Source organism: Orbicella franksi, chromosome 2 (genome assembly GCF_964199315.1).
Source record: "Orbicella franksi chromosome 2, jaOrbFran1.1, whole genome shotgun sequence".
NCBI classification, from domain to species: Eukaryota; Metazoa; Cnidaria; class Anthozoa; order Scleractinia; family Merulinidae; genus Orbicella; species Orbicella franksi.
In genome coordinates, this window is record NC_138146.1 from 34,747,624 (window position 1) to 34,764,721 (window position 17,098).

The 17,098-nt window shown below is 36.9% G+C and overlaps 1 protein-coding gene and 1 non-coding gene across 2 annotated transcripts in view; one reads left to right on the forward strand and one right to left on the reverse strand.

Annotated features, from left to right (window-relative positions):
* LOC145479521 (dorsal-ventral patterning tolloid-like protein 1) overlaps positions 1-14,252 on the reverse strand; it is a 17,308-nt gene extending 3,056 nt beyond the window's left edge. The window contains exons 1-7 of the mRNA XM_081457908.1: positions 13,521-14,252; positions 7,228-7,278; positions 6,175-6,537; positions 5,083-5,299; positions 4,060-4,229; positions 3,540-3,681; positions 1,455-1,684 (exon numbers count right to left, since the gene is read on the reverse strand). Of these exons, the coding sequence (XP_081314034.1) occupies positions 1,455-1,684; positions 3,540-3,681; positions 4,060-4,229; positions 5,083-5,299; positions 6,175-6,537; positions 7,228-7,278; positions 13,521-13,578 (1,231 nt within the window). The 5' untranslated portion in view covers positions 13,579-14,252. The remainder of the gene's footprint in view (positions 1-1,454; positions 1,685-3,539; positions 3,682-4,059; positions 4,230-5,082; positions 5,300-6,174; positions 6,538-7,227; positions 7,279-13,520) is intronic.
* Trnac-gca (transfer RNA cysteine (anticodon GCA)) lies at positions 792-863 on the forward strand. Its single transcript has one exon. It is a non-coding gene; the product is annotated as a tRNA-Cys (tRNA).
* Positions 14,253-17,098: the final 2,846 nt, after the last annotated feature.

The window sequence follows — 17,098 nt, forward strand, 5'->3', positions numbered from 1 at the left end:
TCAAAAGTCGACTGGCTTCGCAACATATAACTCCCTTATTACGTATGCGAGTTCAGATTTAAACCGGAGCAAATAATTTTAAGCCGGAAGTATTCCTTTGTTTTGGAAGAGACTGCACAATAATCAAATGTGTTGATCTGAAAAGAACGCAATCGCTGGTTTCACCTAAAGGTTAATGACATCATTTTAACTGACCGAGTTTGACTTGAGCAGTTACACTCTCTTTTTTTTTGTAAAAAACAGTGTTTATCCAGCTGAGGCTGAAGTATTCTAATTGTTCTGCCAATTGTAGGCTGAAAATTTTCTTGTGAATATTCTTAGATTATTTCCTCTCTGTCTGGAATATGCCGCATGAACAATAAAATTTAATTTTATCTTTTCCGTCGGAATGAAAATTTATCCAACAGCAAAGATGACGACAGAAAGCGGACATCGAAAAATCTCAGATTTATTTGCAAAAGAGCTCTGATTGCAAAGTCTCTTTTACAAACCGTGGAAAATAAATAAACCCACAGAATTTTACGAATTTAAAATTTGTTAAACCACAATTTCGGAAAGTGGGCGATGAAATGCTAAAACAAAAAATAACAACAAAAAAATTTCTTCAATGGAGTAATTCCTTTTCGGTATTACATCAGCCGTTTGCCAAATAAAAAGACAAAAGAAAAATATGATTACTCAGGTTGTCGGACAGTAGATATCGTTTCCATGGTGAACGAACGGGTTGCCAAGCATTCGTGCCACGTACAAGGGATTATTTTAGCCTATTTTGAGCCCGTCTTTCGTGTGACGGGGGCATAGCTCAGTGGTAGAGCATTCGACTGCAGATCGAGAGGTCCCTGGTTCGAACCCGGGTGCCCCCTACAGCTTTTTTTATTTTTTTACTTATCTTCAAACATTATTCTTGAGGAAATAATGATTTAATTACCAAAAATTGTAATATTCTCGCAAAAAAATGTAAAAAACTAAAATTTACGCATTGGTGGTCACAGCTGGCAGAAATTGAGAAATGAAGACAATTTGAAATTTGGTTGGATGTGATTTTCACAACCGAAACTCGAACAACACCGGAAGGTAGTTTTAACAAAAACTCAGCGGAGGTTTATTTTCAGGAACTGTTAGGTTTAAAAACAAACTGTTTTCATTACAAACCCGGCCTAAGCGTAGTATAACTTTATACATGCACTAATTAACAACTATTCCACGAGCAAGCGCGTTGGATATGAGTTAGCTATAATTTAAAGTCTCACATCAAACAAGCGCGAGTGGAATAATTGTTTTATCAAAAACGTCTCCAAAATATAGGAAACTAAAATAATTTTGTTTACGCATAGGCTTGCCATTTTTGTAGAGAATGGTATAATGGCTCATATACCATGACAGCTGAACCAATGAAAACTTTTGAATTACATTATCCAATGATACAGTTTTTAAAAACACATAATTGTCAATACCTTTAACGTCACTTTCAACAGTAAACACGGCATCAAATCCTCGACCAGCGTATTGACTATTGGACCGGAACTCGATTCGTAACTTGTTTGTTTTGGACTCGATGGACGATGGAATTACACTGCCGCAGTAACGGCCGATAATCGGTGACCAGCTGGCCAGGCCATTGAACACTTGAGCATAGTCCGAGTTATCGGGGCACTCTTGTGAATCACCTTCAACATCAAACTCGCTGAGGAATAAACACATCAACACGAAGTGAGGGAGTTGAACGCCTCCTGTAGTTAGATTACAGCTACATTTATTGTAAGGAAAAGTAGTCTTAGGTGGAAAGGAAACTTATGATGGTATTTGTTACTGAACTAGCAAAAGCGTGTTCCTTATTTTATCATTATTATTTTTTTTTTTTGCTGTTGTTGTTGTTCTTTGATAAATTAATGCGCCCCCGCGATCCATTCTTCATTAGACCCAGTTCAGACGCCGAACTTTTCATGTACTTAATTCAACGTATTAGGAACCTTCGGCTCATGAAAAGTTCGGCGTCTGAACTGGGCCTTAGTTACAGAGCGGTTCAAAGCACTGTACATCTCTTTATTAAATCCATTTTGAAATCACTGGTTATCCTTGCAATCTGATTGGCTCTCAGTGGTGCGATTTATTCACGAATCGCACTATTTTTTGCTCTAAATCGCATCTTTTTCTCAGCCAATGAGAATGGGCCAGTAAAACAAAACAACCAATCAGATTTCAAGATTAGTTTAAAGTAATCAATAAAATTTCAGGAAAATGAAAGGCAAAAAGCCACTGTGTGGAGAATTTTGCAAATACTATTGCCAAAACTTTGTTATTGTAGCTTTTTTTCCAAAAAAATTGACGAATTTAATTAATTACAGTTTCTGAATGACGATTATGAGCTCCTTTAGGCTGAAGACCTACTTTAATGGAAGTTCCCAACTTTCAGTGTCCATTTTGACGAATATTTTGGCGATTTTTCTTCAATATCTGCTCAAGATCCGTATGATACTGAGTCCAGTAAAACATAAACAAACGAAAACCACACAACAAATTCAGAGTCATCTCAAGAAGGTAGATGTTTCCAGGTTTCCGGTAGTTTCAAACGAAGCAACAAAAGAGCTCAACTCTGTTGCTGTGAATAAACATAGTCAAAATACGCCACACTGCACAAAATAGTGCATGAACGAACGTCTTACGAAGCCGGTGCCAGTCCCGCCATCTTGGAAATATCTTAAAACAAATGGCGCTGCAAGAACTTGACAAGGTCCTGAGTATTGAGTCCTACGCCGAGGTTACAAAAAGAAACGGAGATGATAACGAGCTGGACCCCTTAAAATTATGCCATTGAACGGTATTTAAAAGAAAAAAAACGTACTATCCACTGGGCATCGTGCACTCGAGGGAGTTTCACAACTCAAAAGAAATCGATCGCAGAATTACACAGGATATGCACCTTTAAATTCCTTCTCCAAAGACAATGAAAAGTCTCAGCCTCAACCACAGAAGAAAGGTAGGCCTTCCATAATTGATTCAGGCGACGAGAATTGCACTTTTATACCTGAAGTAGACTATTTTCGACTTCAGATCAGAACTGCTTGTTTCTTTGTCATGCTCAAATGAGTTTTCGTCACATGACATCGTTTTGTATACTAAATTAGACGTAAAGGCGTTTCCGGTTCCGCTTTTTTTAACAAACCGGCTACTGGAACAATACACCAAAAATCTAAAATATAAGGCCATAAAATTGTGCGATTTCAAAATGGATCTAATAAAGTGGCAATTGAACTTCGTGTCGTGCAATTTTGGTCTGAAATCATACTTGTGATTTCAAATCGAACTCCCGCTGCGCGGTCGTTCGATTTTGAAATCACGCGTATGATTTCAGACCAAACTGCACTCCACTCAGTTCAGTTACCATTATTAATCCACATTCCTTTGATTTTAACAACTGCCCGATGAAATTATCCTTTTCTAGCAAGTTTTTCATTTCATACACCCCTTGCAAAAAGATATAGGATGTCCAAGGCAATGTGGCACCGATGTTGCCTGAATAAAATGTACTCAACTCTCACCGAAATCTCAGGATAATCTTGTCATTTTCTGCAGCTTCTATTTTCCAGATACATCGTAAGTCGGCCGGGTACTGCCCTGGGTAACGAGGTGTCTGAAATGTACCTCCAGTTTTGGGCAGGTTAAGGTCACCATCACAGTACTCTGAAACAAAAGAATACAACAAAAAATATGGCAAAAGATTTGAGCACTGAGTCTATGCACATAAAGCAAAACTCCACAAATTCCTTGTGAGAAACAGGGGTTATTTATTGGACAAGCTAAACGATGTTTGGGAACATCTCAAGGAAACTTTCAAATACCCCCTTAGGGGCGGACGGGGTGAGGGAGAGTAGAACGTAGGGTAAAGTACTTCACCAAAAGCACTTCTTGAGAATCCACAACAAACAAAACATGCGATCTGCAAAGGTCTTTACTACAAGCCACTCTTGCAACAACAACAAAAAACCATCACACTACAGCAGCAAGAAGGCAGTTAAGTGAAAGACTAACAAAACCTTGGGATCACAAAAGTTTACATACCAGCTGGGGGAGCAGGGGTGCTATCAACATTTGTATACTGTGCCTTGAAGGAGTGCCTTGAGTCTAAGCCAGATTTACTGCCGTGTAATGTTACTCTCAGATAACGACCCGTGGAGTACACAGGGTATGGCCTTGACGTTCCACAGAAGGTCCCAAGCACACGTGAAGTACTGCACAACAACAATACAAGTGTTAAATAATGTTAATAGTAATAATTTGCGCAGTATTGTGGAACCAACTTATAAAATACGTCCCATTGTAAGTAGTCTACCTCAAAATCTAAAGCAAAACAAAAAGGAAAAAAATTGTTTCTTTCACTTCTAGATCCAAAGTTCAAGACGGTGAAAAGAGAACCGGGGGGAGGAACTATCATATAAAATGAACAGGGGTGCTTCTCGCACCTTTTAGGGGTTAAAATGTACTTTTGATACCTCTTAGGGTGTTTCTCCCTGAATTGTACAACACAAGGTCCAATCAATAACTAATCATATCAATGACGAATTTTGAGATTAACAAACGTCTTCGGAGACTCCCAGCGCTGTCATTAAGTTTTGATTCAACTGTAACCTTGATCTCCACACCCGTAACAAACTTGTTACTTTATGGGTGAATTGTATCAAGAACAGCCAAGTTCACACGTAACATCATCAATGACCAATCAAGCATACTCAGCCATACTAACGTATGGTATCTCTCTGGAACGCTCTGCCTCAAATATTAAGTTGTCATTCGTTAGCTCATTTTAAGACCTTTATGAGGAAAAGACTCTTAATGGATAGCTACCTGAATTTATCTAGAACGGATTAGTTTAAGTCTTTTAATTCTTTAGCTTCTATTAGATCTGAATTTCTTAGTGCATTTTAAATTTTATTCACATAGAATTAATTTTCTTGTATTTTCTTGTTGTTTGTTTCATATTTCACTGAAAAGCCCCTTGGGGACGTGGAATAAACCTATGTATGTTATATATGTATGTATGTATTACTGGTTACGGCCCATACTGACAGCTCAGTAATATCCTACCTGTATCTACCATCTTGCACTTGGACAAAATTCTCTTTACAATCCTGAGCACGGCTTGTCACCTGAAATTTGTCTTTAAACACCAGCTCAATTCGTCCTGTGTTTACAACAATGATCCAGACGCATTTGTTGTTAATTCCAGGGTTGGCTGGAAGTGAACCCACAAATGTATGATTTTTGTTACCAGTGTTGGTGCCCAGTATATCCCCACATGACGCTGAGTTAAAATAACAAATCAAGAGAAACATTACGATTACTACATTAGACAAGAGACCAAAATGAGAAGTAAAAATGTTAAGCCATGCCACTTTCCCCAGAAAAAATGCTTATTATATATAACAATTCTTGAGCAAAATTGCCAGAGGAGGATTTAAAGCAACCAGTGAGAGTTTTACAGCAGGACATTCATTACATACTTGTCAATTAAAACAAAGTATGGAATTTTGTTGTGAACTTTGTTGTGAACTACTGTAGTGAACTTAAATGCCACTCAGGTAAGTTCACTAAACACAACAAAATTCAGAACTTCATTTTGAAATCGCGTTTTGATTGACAACTACTGTACATGTATGTACGTAATGAACTTACAATTGTCAAGTTTGTAGCAAAATTCCAGAATTTTAAAAGGACGTTTTAAAAAGTCTTGTGAAACACACAGTAATGATAACTTAAATACAATCTTGGACTTCAGGCTCTCATTTACACTGCAAAATATTATGTGCAACCACTGCGACACTTGTAAACTGCTTATCTTATCACACTGTAACTGAGAAAACTATCTAGTGGCCAAAATAATGAGATCAAAAGGACCTGAAACAATCAACAAGTTCAACAGTTGTCAAGGATCATGCATAAAAAGCAATTTGAAGATACATGTATATTGTACATGTACCTGTAACTGTTCTGTCTCGTAACTGGGAGAAATGATATCGTAATTTTTCAGAACTACATCTAGTTAGAACTTCATATTTACAATAATTGGGCTTTATGGCACAATTAAATGTCCATGCACAATGTACAATTAGTTACGCAGTCATACATGTAGTCCATAGTCAAGAAAGCACAGAAAATTCTACATACATATATTCTTACCTACACTCTCTGCCACACTAAGATGAAATTTATTGTCCTTCCCTTGGCCTGATGAGAAATTTACCGTAACACAGGATCCTGATGAAACCCACAAGATTCCTTTCTGCACATCACTGTTTCTGAGACATATCTTCTCAACCAGAAAGCGATCTTTGTTGCAACCATTAAAAATTTCAAGCATTCCATTGTCACAGTCATCTTTGATCTCTGAGCCAAAATTAAGGTTAATGCCTTGCACGACAACTGACTTTTTGCCAATGCTCCATATTCTCCACGAGCACTTGATGCCACGAGGAGCAAAATCTGGATGTTGAGGTGATTTAATAGATACTGTTTTATTGAGGTGTATATCACCACCACATTCTGAAAGAAACCAAATGAAAAAATTTCACATGGTTAGCAAATTAACTTTTAAGAGTTAGAGAAATCATTTGGTTTTGGCAAAATAATGTCAGGTACTGTTTGCAATATTGCATTGTCCAAGTACCCATATGTGGCACTACAAGCCCTATAAGGCAGTAAATGAAGTACATGTGAGTACCTGTATACCAAAGGCTACAGCTGACATTTCATTCTACAGCTGACATTTCATTCTACAGCTGACATTTCATTCTACAGCTGACATTTCATTCTACAGCTGACATTTTATTCTACAGCTGACATTTCATTCTTTAGCATGTACTACATTATGTGTCTACAATGCATGGTAACTGAAGAATCTCATCATAGTCTGCTGCAACTTAAAATGCACTAAATAAAATAATGTGCTTTTTGCCATTTCACAGTGAATTTGATGATTGGACAATTCTTGTGTAGTTAGCACAATAACAGAATGATTTAAATTTCAAAAGTAGCACAGTTTATATCGTAACAAGGTCAATTTAGCCTCTAAAACTCAATTGTAAAAAGGGCTATTGAGATGAGTTGACGATGGACAAACTAATTCTTTTTTTTTTCTAATGCAATTGACCCCACTGTACAGCTGGGCATTTCAATTAATTCGACAGTAACTACACGTTGTTGCACAAGCACAAATTCCAAAGAAAACCTTACCAGATTCTCCACCAACTACATGTAAGAGAACACCAGTGAATAAGGCACAAACTGAGAAAAAGAACAGGAAATTAATTACATGTAGGCAACCATTCATTCTTTAAAAGGTAAGTAAAGACAAAAATATGAATGGTGGTACAGTGGTTAATATATTTATAATAAAGCACTTGGCTAGAGCACCACATTAACTTTCTTGAGTTTGTCAGCCAATTCTTGTTAGCTAATGCCAAGATAACACTCTTACGGTAAAATATATGAGATTGCCAATTTTACCATCTTGACCCTACCAAAATGTTCTTAAAAAAAAAGCTGTGCACATTCAACCATGAAAATGCATCAAGTGTTTCAAATTTTCTCTCAAAAATGCCACAAAGTTGAAAAAATAAGACAGTGTGAAAAATTGTTCTTTACAATGCTTTCTTGTCAGCCAATTCTTGTTAGCTACTGCCAAGATAACACTCTTACGGTAAAATACATGAGATTGCCAATTTTACCATCTTGACCCTAACAAAATGTTCTTTAAAAAAAAGCTGTGCACATTCAACCATGAAAATGCATCAAGTGTTTCAAATTTTCTCTCAAAAAAAGGCCACAAAGTTGAAAAAAATAAGACAGTGTGAAACATTGTTCTTTACAATGCCTTCTTTCCTTCATGTCAAGGAGATTTCATGATAACCCATGCAGGAAACTGGAAGTTTCATTCACATTGTCTGTTTCTGGTCTAGTTGGCATAGATGCAATGTACAGTACATGTATGACATGGTTTAAATTTATCTTTGGATTTTAAAAACTGTTTTCATAATTTTATTTTACACCCTCTTTTCATTATGATCTGACACAAATGGGTTTGAAAAAATTAATATATAGATTTAGCCAAGCCTAAAAGCGGAGCTCCTGGACTGCTTAGTTCAAACCCAATTAAGCTGAACCAGGCTAAGCGATGATTTTGATTTGAGTTTTGCAACTTTGCGGTCAGGTTTTCTGTTTATATTGTGGGCCTTCTGTTTTGATTTTGAATAATTTCAAACTACACCAGGAGCCCTGGCCCTAAAGCAGTGAAAAACACTTACATATATAGAAGATACATTTATACTACGGTTAACTTTTAATAATTATTATGGGTTAGCGTTAACCCAATTTCCGAACAATCCGGCCCTAATTACAACCAATTAACCTGACATAAGCCTGCAATCCAATCAAAAACAAGTACTTGGTTAGCGGTCAATGTTAGAAAAACACATGACCTCAATGAGCTATAAACCTGAGCCCACAATATGGTGACGTGATACTGGTCAGTGAATACCTTGTTTTGACAGGTGTCAATTGACCGTAACATGGATGTCAAATATCAAAGACGTACGCTGTAAACCAAGACTTGGTACATGCATTAGCTGGAGCATGGCCGCCATTTTGTGCAACATCTTCGTTGTTGTCGTCATTGAGCGCATGCGCCCGTGATCCAAGCTGCTACCAAGTTGACCATGAAAAAAGAGTTGCATGAGTTTCTATTTCTATGCATGTATGTGGTTCTGTTCCTATACTCATGGTGCTCCGCTTGGCCGCCCTTTGGGCCGCCGGAGCTCCCCTATAATCAAATTATTAAGTTTCTCTCAACAAACGTACATGTACTTGTATGTAAACATAGTGACTTAATCAACAATTTCTAATTTTTCTTAACCCCAAGTTTTAATGCAAGTCCCATTTATTATATGGCCACAGACTGCAGAGGTGCCGCTGTTATCAGTTGAACCCTTGACACCCTTAAGGAGAGTAATGCACTAGAAAGTCTTCATATTTTTCATATTTGATTTACATTTTGCGGATGGAAAATAATTTGATTTGAATTGTGGACACCTGCCAGCTTGGCACAGATGAACCCAGGTATCTTACAAAGCAATAGATGTTGACAGTGCATGTGCCTGGAGTTAACAATTGTGGTATCAAATGATGACCTTAATATGTCAGTTCACTTCCTTATCAAATGCATTGTCTCAAGTGTTCTTGTCCAATTGACCAAATGAATCAGACATTGTTAGCAGAGAACAAAAGAGCCACATAAACATGCTTGCTTAGTCCCATTTTTACTTTCTTTTCACTAGCAGTACATGCTTGGTACGCTGAGTCATGATACACGTACTCTTTTCATTAACCAAAGCTATAAATATCTAACAAAATTTTCCCCCGTAAAGTAAGTTTTAATTAACAGCAGAATCCCTTCACACATCTAAAAAGACCCTTTTCATTTGTTCCTGTATTCGATGACCAAAACCTTGATTAAATACTAGGCAAATTGGCAAATAGTAGATTTAAATTGGCAAATTGGTTGTCCAATTTGGTCTTCATCTTCAATGATTGAAAACAAACGTCTTCACTGAGGTCATCATGACAAGCCTTGTTCAATCAGGCATGAATACAGGCTAGACCACATTGAACTCTGATCAGATGTCCAATTAAGTATTAATTATACATTGTCATCACAATCTTCCTTTTGCAGCTTAAAGTGTATGGCTAATAATGATCTGGAAAACAGTATACACGCAGTAGCAAAGAAATATAAAATCTGTCCACCAATTTATAGTGAGAATTCATGATTTCCAAGAGTTCATCTGTAGGAATCTTGCACACTTTAACATATCTTGATAGTTTTCCACATAGCAACAGGTATAATTAAAATCAACAGTTTCTTTAAAACAATGTATAAATTAAATGCTATCATTTGCATCCATCCATGAAGCATGGCAAATTTAGCTGGTAATTTTACATTTCAAACGTTGTCAAAGGTGTTGTTGGTTATGTGTCACTTCTGACCAACGAAATGTTGATGATTATGTCTTGAAAATTAATTTCCAGTGTTTGTGGCACCATTCGAGCATGTTCTGTTCACGTGATATGCAAGTTTTAATCCTTTCTAAGAGAGTCATAACATCAAAAATGGAGATGCAAATTCAGGTACAAAATAATAGCAGACACAAGACAAGTGTTTTTTTATGGATCCACCCAGCTAGGGAGTCTCACTGCCTTAACAAAAGTGATAGTGAGCGAAATCTCAAAAACAGGATGTCTGGCCTTCATTAGGCCTTGTTAATGTTTGCATTTCTTTGCAGTATGTGCACCATACAAATTTTACATTGTTCACTAACACATGCAACTCTTTCGTGTATAACTCCATGGATTCAATGTAATCCATTGTTAAGTCACCTGACCGTCGTTTATGATATTTTCAAAGACAGAGCATTGAAATCTTGACCAAGATTACTACTCCTAGTCTATCACTTCTACCACATGTATTACATTTTCTTCTAAGTTCCATACTTAAATGGGTGTTTGCATAAAAACATGAAAACTTACATATCACGTGAACAAAACATGTTCAAATGACGCCACAAACTAAATTAAACAACATAACCATCAAGGTCAGGTTGTCAAATTAAACCTCTAAAATAAATGAAAATCGATTGCTGTACCACTTGCATGTCAACAAAGTTGCAGCAATTTAATGGTTTCTTTTGTGCTGTTTTGCTAGAGCTTTAGATCCACCAAATGTTTTAACAAAAAATTATATTTCCTACATGTACCTCAAATATGCTTGCTACAGAGTTAAGGTAAAAAAAAATGTTCAGGCTTTAATTTCACAGCTGCTTAAGTTGTGGGTATAACTACGAAGATCATTGATGTCTTCATATCTTTCTCCGCAGTGCAAATATATGATCTTTCACATATTCATTTGCATTCTTCGCCATCTATGGGTATATTTCGAACTCACAATGTGACCAGCTCCCAACTGGCTTGATACATGTAGCTCAGTTGGTAGTGCACTGCACCATTATTGCAGAGGCCAATCCCATTCAAGCCTGAATTTTTGGGCTTTAATTTCACAGCTGCTTAAGTTGCAATTGTACATGTATAAATTATAACTGCAGTGATCATTGATGTCTTTATACATGAATCTTTCTCCACTGTTCAAGTATATGATCTTTCATATACTCATTTGAATTACGCCTTTTATCAATTAATTTCACGTACCCTACATGTACTGTACATGTACTTTGTCTCTACGTACAGGATGGTGTATATCAAGATACAAGATACACGAAAACAAAGTTCCAGCTGTCTTGACAACATGTACTTGTTGAGACATTTTTTCCCTTTTTTTACTGACTTAACTTGCTTCATGCAAAAGAGTGCGACCTCCAAGCAAATCAGGTATAAATGCTTTAGGCAGGCTCTTAATATTATTTCCATCTTTTCCTGTTATATTGCTCACTGTATTTTGTCTCAGCGAAAACATACCTGTATTTGCAAATTCTTTTAAATAGTTTCATTTCCGTACAGCTATGACCTTAATCTTATTAAAGGTTTATTAAGCCTTGTCATTGAATCCCACTAACAATCTTGTAACCTGGCCAATTCTTACACAATCTTGCCTCTCCTAATGAATTAAAACTGTTTTTATCACAACAATGCTTCATTGTTTTCAGGACGTTTCAGTTACAACAATAGGTGCATGTCTGCCAATATCAAAGTATTATGTATTTTGGAGAAGATCAAGCTACATAGCATAACATAGCAAGCTGTGCTGAGCTTTTCTCCGAAGATCTCAAAAGTTAATTAAAACTAATTTACAAAATTAATAGCAAATGGGTTAAACTTTTGATCAAGAATCTAAAATCATTTTTCTTTGTTTTCTGATAGTGCCAAATCTCATTCAAGCAGCTATGAATTTCTCAGTTGGACTATATACATATACATGGTCCCATGCACAACAGGGGAATTGACTATCCAATTATCGGAGAGTAGACGCAATAATAAACAAAATGTCTGAGTCCCTAAATCTTGCATCCTGAAAAATCTGTTGTGTCTCTATTATTACACCTAAGCCTTGAAATTGTGATTGAAATCAGCTGTCCTCTATCAAGCATTAGTATCAATCTACTAGCGTTCTATCATGAAAGCTGTTCTCTGATTGGCTATGCTACTCACTATCTATTCTGTGATAGACAGTGAGTAGCTTAGTAGTGTGCCCTTGTTAACAAAATGATGCTGCTTCTTGGTGTTTTCAAAGTGTCTGTGAAGAGGATTTAGATAAAGTTTTAAACGACTAGTAGATTTATACTTTTACAATTAGATTATTCACTCTTGATTTCTATGCGTGATAGTTGACTCATGCTGCGCCCTCGTCAACTATCAAGCGATAGAAATCTTGAGCTCATAATCTAATTGTTAAATATTTTGCAATATAGAATACATTTTTACACCATCCTCCCGCTACATGGCCAAATTCCAACATGGCGTGACGTGAAATCGATTCGAAACTTCATCTCTGTAAATAGCTTATGGACTGATTTTAATCTTACTTCACGAACACGTTTTCTTGTCTGGGCAGACGAATAGGTTGAAAGTTCATTTGCAGAATTAGAAACAACTGTTGGTACGCGGTACCGCGACTGGAATCGAATATGACCTCGCAATGATCGTCGAATATGCAAAAGACATGTGTATTGTAAACTAATTTACAACGTAGCTCAAATCACTCGCGTATAAATTCAGGATTTTCAGCAACATTGATGAAAGGGAGAAAACGCTTTCAAAGGGAATGAGGTCATGATATCATTGAAAGTGCTAATGAAGAAATTATAACATCAGTAAGAAATAAAAAAGCGATTTCACATCTGGGCTACACTGAAATTATATTTGCGCATACGTGTTTGAGGTTTGTTTACGCTGCGTTCAATGACAACATTGTAGTCAGCATTTTATTCCTATATATCTGTTCTTGTGGCAGTTTCTTTGCAAGCATATCACTTTCCATAATTTGCAGAAACACTGCCTCATATAACGAAATCTTCACGATTGCATAAGCGTAAATCTATGAAAATGTGAAATTCTTGACAATCTACAGCTATAAAGAAAACGTGACCGATCTCAGCTCAGTTTGTGCAAACAATATTGCAAAATTCCATTCAAGAGACTCTAGCCTCATTAAGCAACAATCGAGCAAGTTTTACTATGGTAGAAATTGAAATATTCTAAACATAAACATCAGCAAAGAACAAGACTGCAAACATAAAGTCACTTCCTGTCACTGAGAACAAATTTCACATTGCCACTTCAATACGCCATAGGCATGTTTAGATCAGCGGCGCTTCAGAGCATTTCTGAGCGTACATCATGAGGCACAAGTCACGAAAATTCCTCTAAACCCGCTTAAAACGCACTTTCCAAGTCAACAGCAAGTCTAGCATTCATTTCATAAGCGAAAATACAAGACACGTTTTTAAATTATCCTCACTTACCAAAACAACGACGCGCCAACGTGCAACAAAAGTCGACCAACGTCCAGTGATATTTCATGCCTTTTGTTCCTTTTCTGTGAAAGCTGTTGTTGTTTCAAGCCAACAAATCTTCTGACTCAACACTCCGTCTTCAAAATGAAGGCTATTGAGCAGCTTTTGTAACCACACTCAATGTTTTGATGGGCATTACAAATCGCTCTCTAATTATAGTAACTGATCGAGCATGTTACTTTTCCACCGCTTCCATCCTAGTACGCATGCTTCTTTGCATACGGCAGAATCGTCAACAGAATCGTGACAGCATAGTGGTCGGTCTGGGAGCTCTTCGCGGGGGAGGTGGCGCGAGCTTTACTTGTTGATCACTTTTTTTATTTTTGTTCTTTTTCTAAGTCATCAACACATTTCAAATTGTTAACGCAAGTACATACGTTATAGAAAAAAATTCTAGGAAAGAATTTAGTGGAGAAAACATTGGTTGGTGCCCACGAGATTCCTTTTACCGTGCTCGCTTGTCACTTCCTGTTTATATCACACGGTCTGGGCCACTGCTTCCGGTCTCTGATCCGCGAGACCAAACGATTACCGCTATTGCTGGATTTACAGCCTGTTTTGTTGCGGGATCTACCGGTATGTTCCGGGTGCTCGTAATACCATCAATGCAATGCATTGTACACCGTGACCCAAAAAGAGGAAGGAAGTCGGTTGATACACAGGTTACAACTCATAAATTTGGAAAATTTGAGGAATGGGTTCAGGTTTCGCATTGCAGTCAATAGTGGACCATTTTGAGGTGAAAGCATGTCACCAGCTAACATCGGGTAGAATTACCATTCCTTTTTACTTGGTCTCTTTAGAAACGATAGACTTACTGTACTCTTCACCGATTCGAGTTTAATCTTTCCGATTTTTGACGATGATACACTCTTTTTTATATAAGACTATATTTTACAAGAATATATCGAGGCTGAAATTTACCAAATTTAAAAATATTTTAAGAATAAACCCGAGGCTGAGATTTTAAAAGGAATATAATTTTGTGTAACATAGAGGGGGGGGGGGGGGGGGTGAATAGGTGTATGAAAATCCGTAGATCCGTGCCTTTTTTTCACCAATTCCGTCGATCCGCCAATATTTTTGTTCAAATCCGAAACCACAACCACATCCGGAAACAGAAGTGTACAAGTTCAAAGGCAAACTGGTAAATATGAATGCCATTGTTATTTTCTCACAAATAGTAAAGAAGGCAACATGCTTGATGACTATAACACAATACAATTCCAATAACAGTCTCACACTTGTTTCGTTCGAAAAAATAAATAATTTGGATGAACTCATTAACGTATACCACATACCGACCGAGGCTGAAGAAAGATGTTTGATCCAAATTTCGATTAAGACCCAAGACCCGAACATCAAGACAGGCACCGGAATCCGCGCCAAAATTCACAGCTGATCCACGATCCACTGTGTTTTCAAAATCCGCGAATCCACTTTTTAAGGCCAAATCCGTCGATCCGAAAACTTATCCACCCCCCTCAACATACCAAACGGCAAGTTATTACAGTTAAGTTTCTTAGACCATGCGTTGTCTATTTATGTTTGTAACCGCTGTTTGTTTCTTTTCCTTCTATAGTTTTGTGTGTCGAAATTTGTAAATACAATACAATTATATTTTTATTAAGCCGTATAAAATTTTCAGTTCTTTCTCTAAACGGCAAAACTAACCTAAAAGCGACAAAAACAGCACTAGATAAATGTTCGATGCTGATATTTCTGCAAGAAGTTATGTGCGTCATATCAGCCTTTAATGCCGGCAGGCGGGCTCGAAAATTACTTTAACACCATCGAGACACCACTGAAATATATTCGAAAACAGAAATGTCATACGCTATAACCTAAGAATATGGCCTATAATCAGCAGAAAAATAAGAATATTCAGCCTCGGCCGGGAAAGCAATATTCTTAAATAGATAAAACAGAAGAGTGTATTGAAAATCGGTAAGCTAAGATTTCAATTCTGAGTAATTTCTACGGCCTAAACAGTTTAATTACAATTTTGCTTTTGGGGCATGTACATCTTCAAAACTGAGGGAGCGTAATAGTATTTCTTTTGTTTTTTTTGTTTTTTTTGTTTTCTTTGTTTCTTTTTTTCCAATATTTTTCTTCGCTGACGGTATTTTTTTTCTCACTAGGGTCGTGTAAAGTGGGACTGCAGGGTCTGTCTTAGGCTCGATCACCAGCTGCTGTTTGGGAAAGGATTGGGGCAAAAAAAGTAGACTAGGAGATGGCATTTGGGAAAAGTTTGGATTGAAAAATGAGATTTACACCTCCACAACCCACCCCTAAACCCCAGGAATCAATTGTTTTTAGAATTGGATAGTTGTTGGTAGTAAAGCTTTGAAATTTCTGCAATTTTGGGAAAATTTTCTATTTCCTTCAACTGCAAACTGCATTTTTCTATGTTTTGTTTTATTTGCATAATTTTGGACTTTTTTTATATATATATATAATTCAGTGTTACACTTTCCATTCACAACCGATGAAGACCGAAGTTCTTCGGTCGAAACGTCTGTTTGGTGCTTTTAACAAAACGTTTGTTAGAACGTTTTTTTAACCAGTGTCAAACCATTTTTGTATATCATCATGAATCCTGGCTGCAACTTTAGTATCTTTTGTTTAATACTACTTCATCTGTAATGCACGTAACGACACGGACACGTGAAGAAGAAGCACTCGAGAAAACAGAATCAGAATGAGTTGACGATAACAAGCGAAACTTTATTTTACATCACACACTCATCAGCCCTTGGTGGACTAACAGCAAATGAGTAAGTAATAAGATATCATTAATTTTACAATGACTCCTAAGGATATGAAGAGTCAAGCATTAAAATAGTCATAAAATATTTCAATTAATCCAGAATATATACGATTGTAATATATCACGAGACCGAGATACAAGTCCTGTTTTGGGAACCATCAGAGAATGCAAAGCCATTTGGCTCGTATCGTCAAATCTTGATCACTCTGCAAGTCCCTTTGTCCACTAATCAGACATTGCGTGAACCGTTTTGCGTATTTGATTCTCAATTGTTAATTATTTTCTTAGGCTACTAACCACTTTCTGAATTTTACCATACAAGATCAACCCAGATCATTGGTTTACCAGCCACAAGTCACGCAACTCAGTTCAAATAGACACGAATTTTTACTCCGAAAACATGAACTTGCTTCTCTTGACAGTAGTTTCAATTACAGGCCCCTATTTGGGTCGTCACGCAACGTTATTGCGAGAATCATTGCATGACGGCCCACAGGAGAAGAGGACGATTATGGTATGAAAGTACGATCTTAGTTTTGCACTTGATATTATAGTCAAGAAATACACTAATTCACCAACTTAAACTTTTGACATAGCACTAAATGGTCCTCTTCCGGGAGTTTGAATGGTCTACTGCCTGGGGGAGGCCATTCTTTTATGTACTGAAAACGGAGATATATCTAGGAACAATCAAATCATTTAAAATATATACATTTTTCTGACACTGGACAAGAACACCCTAAAATTTTACGTCTTT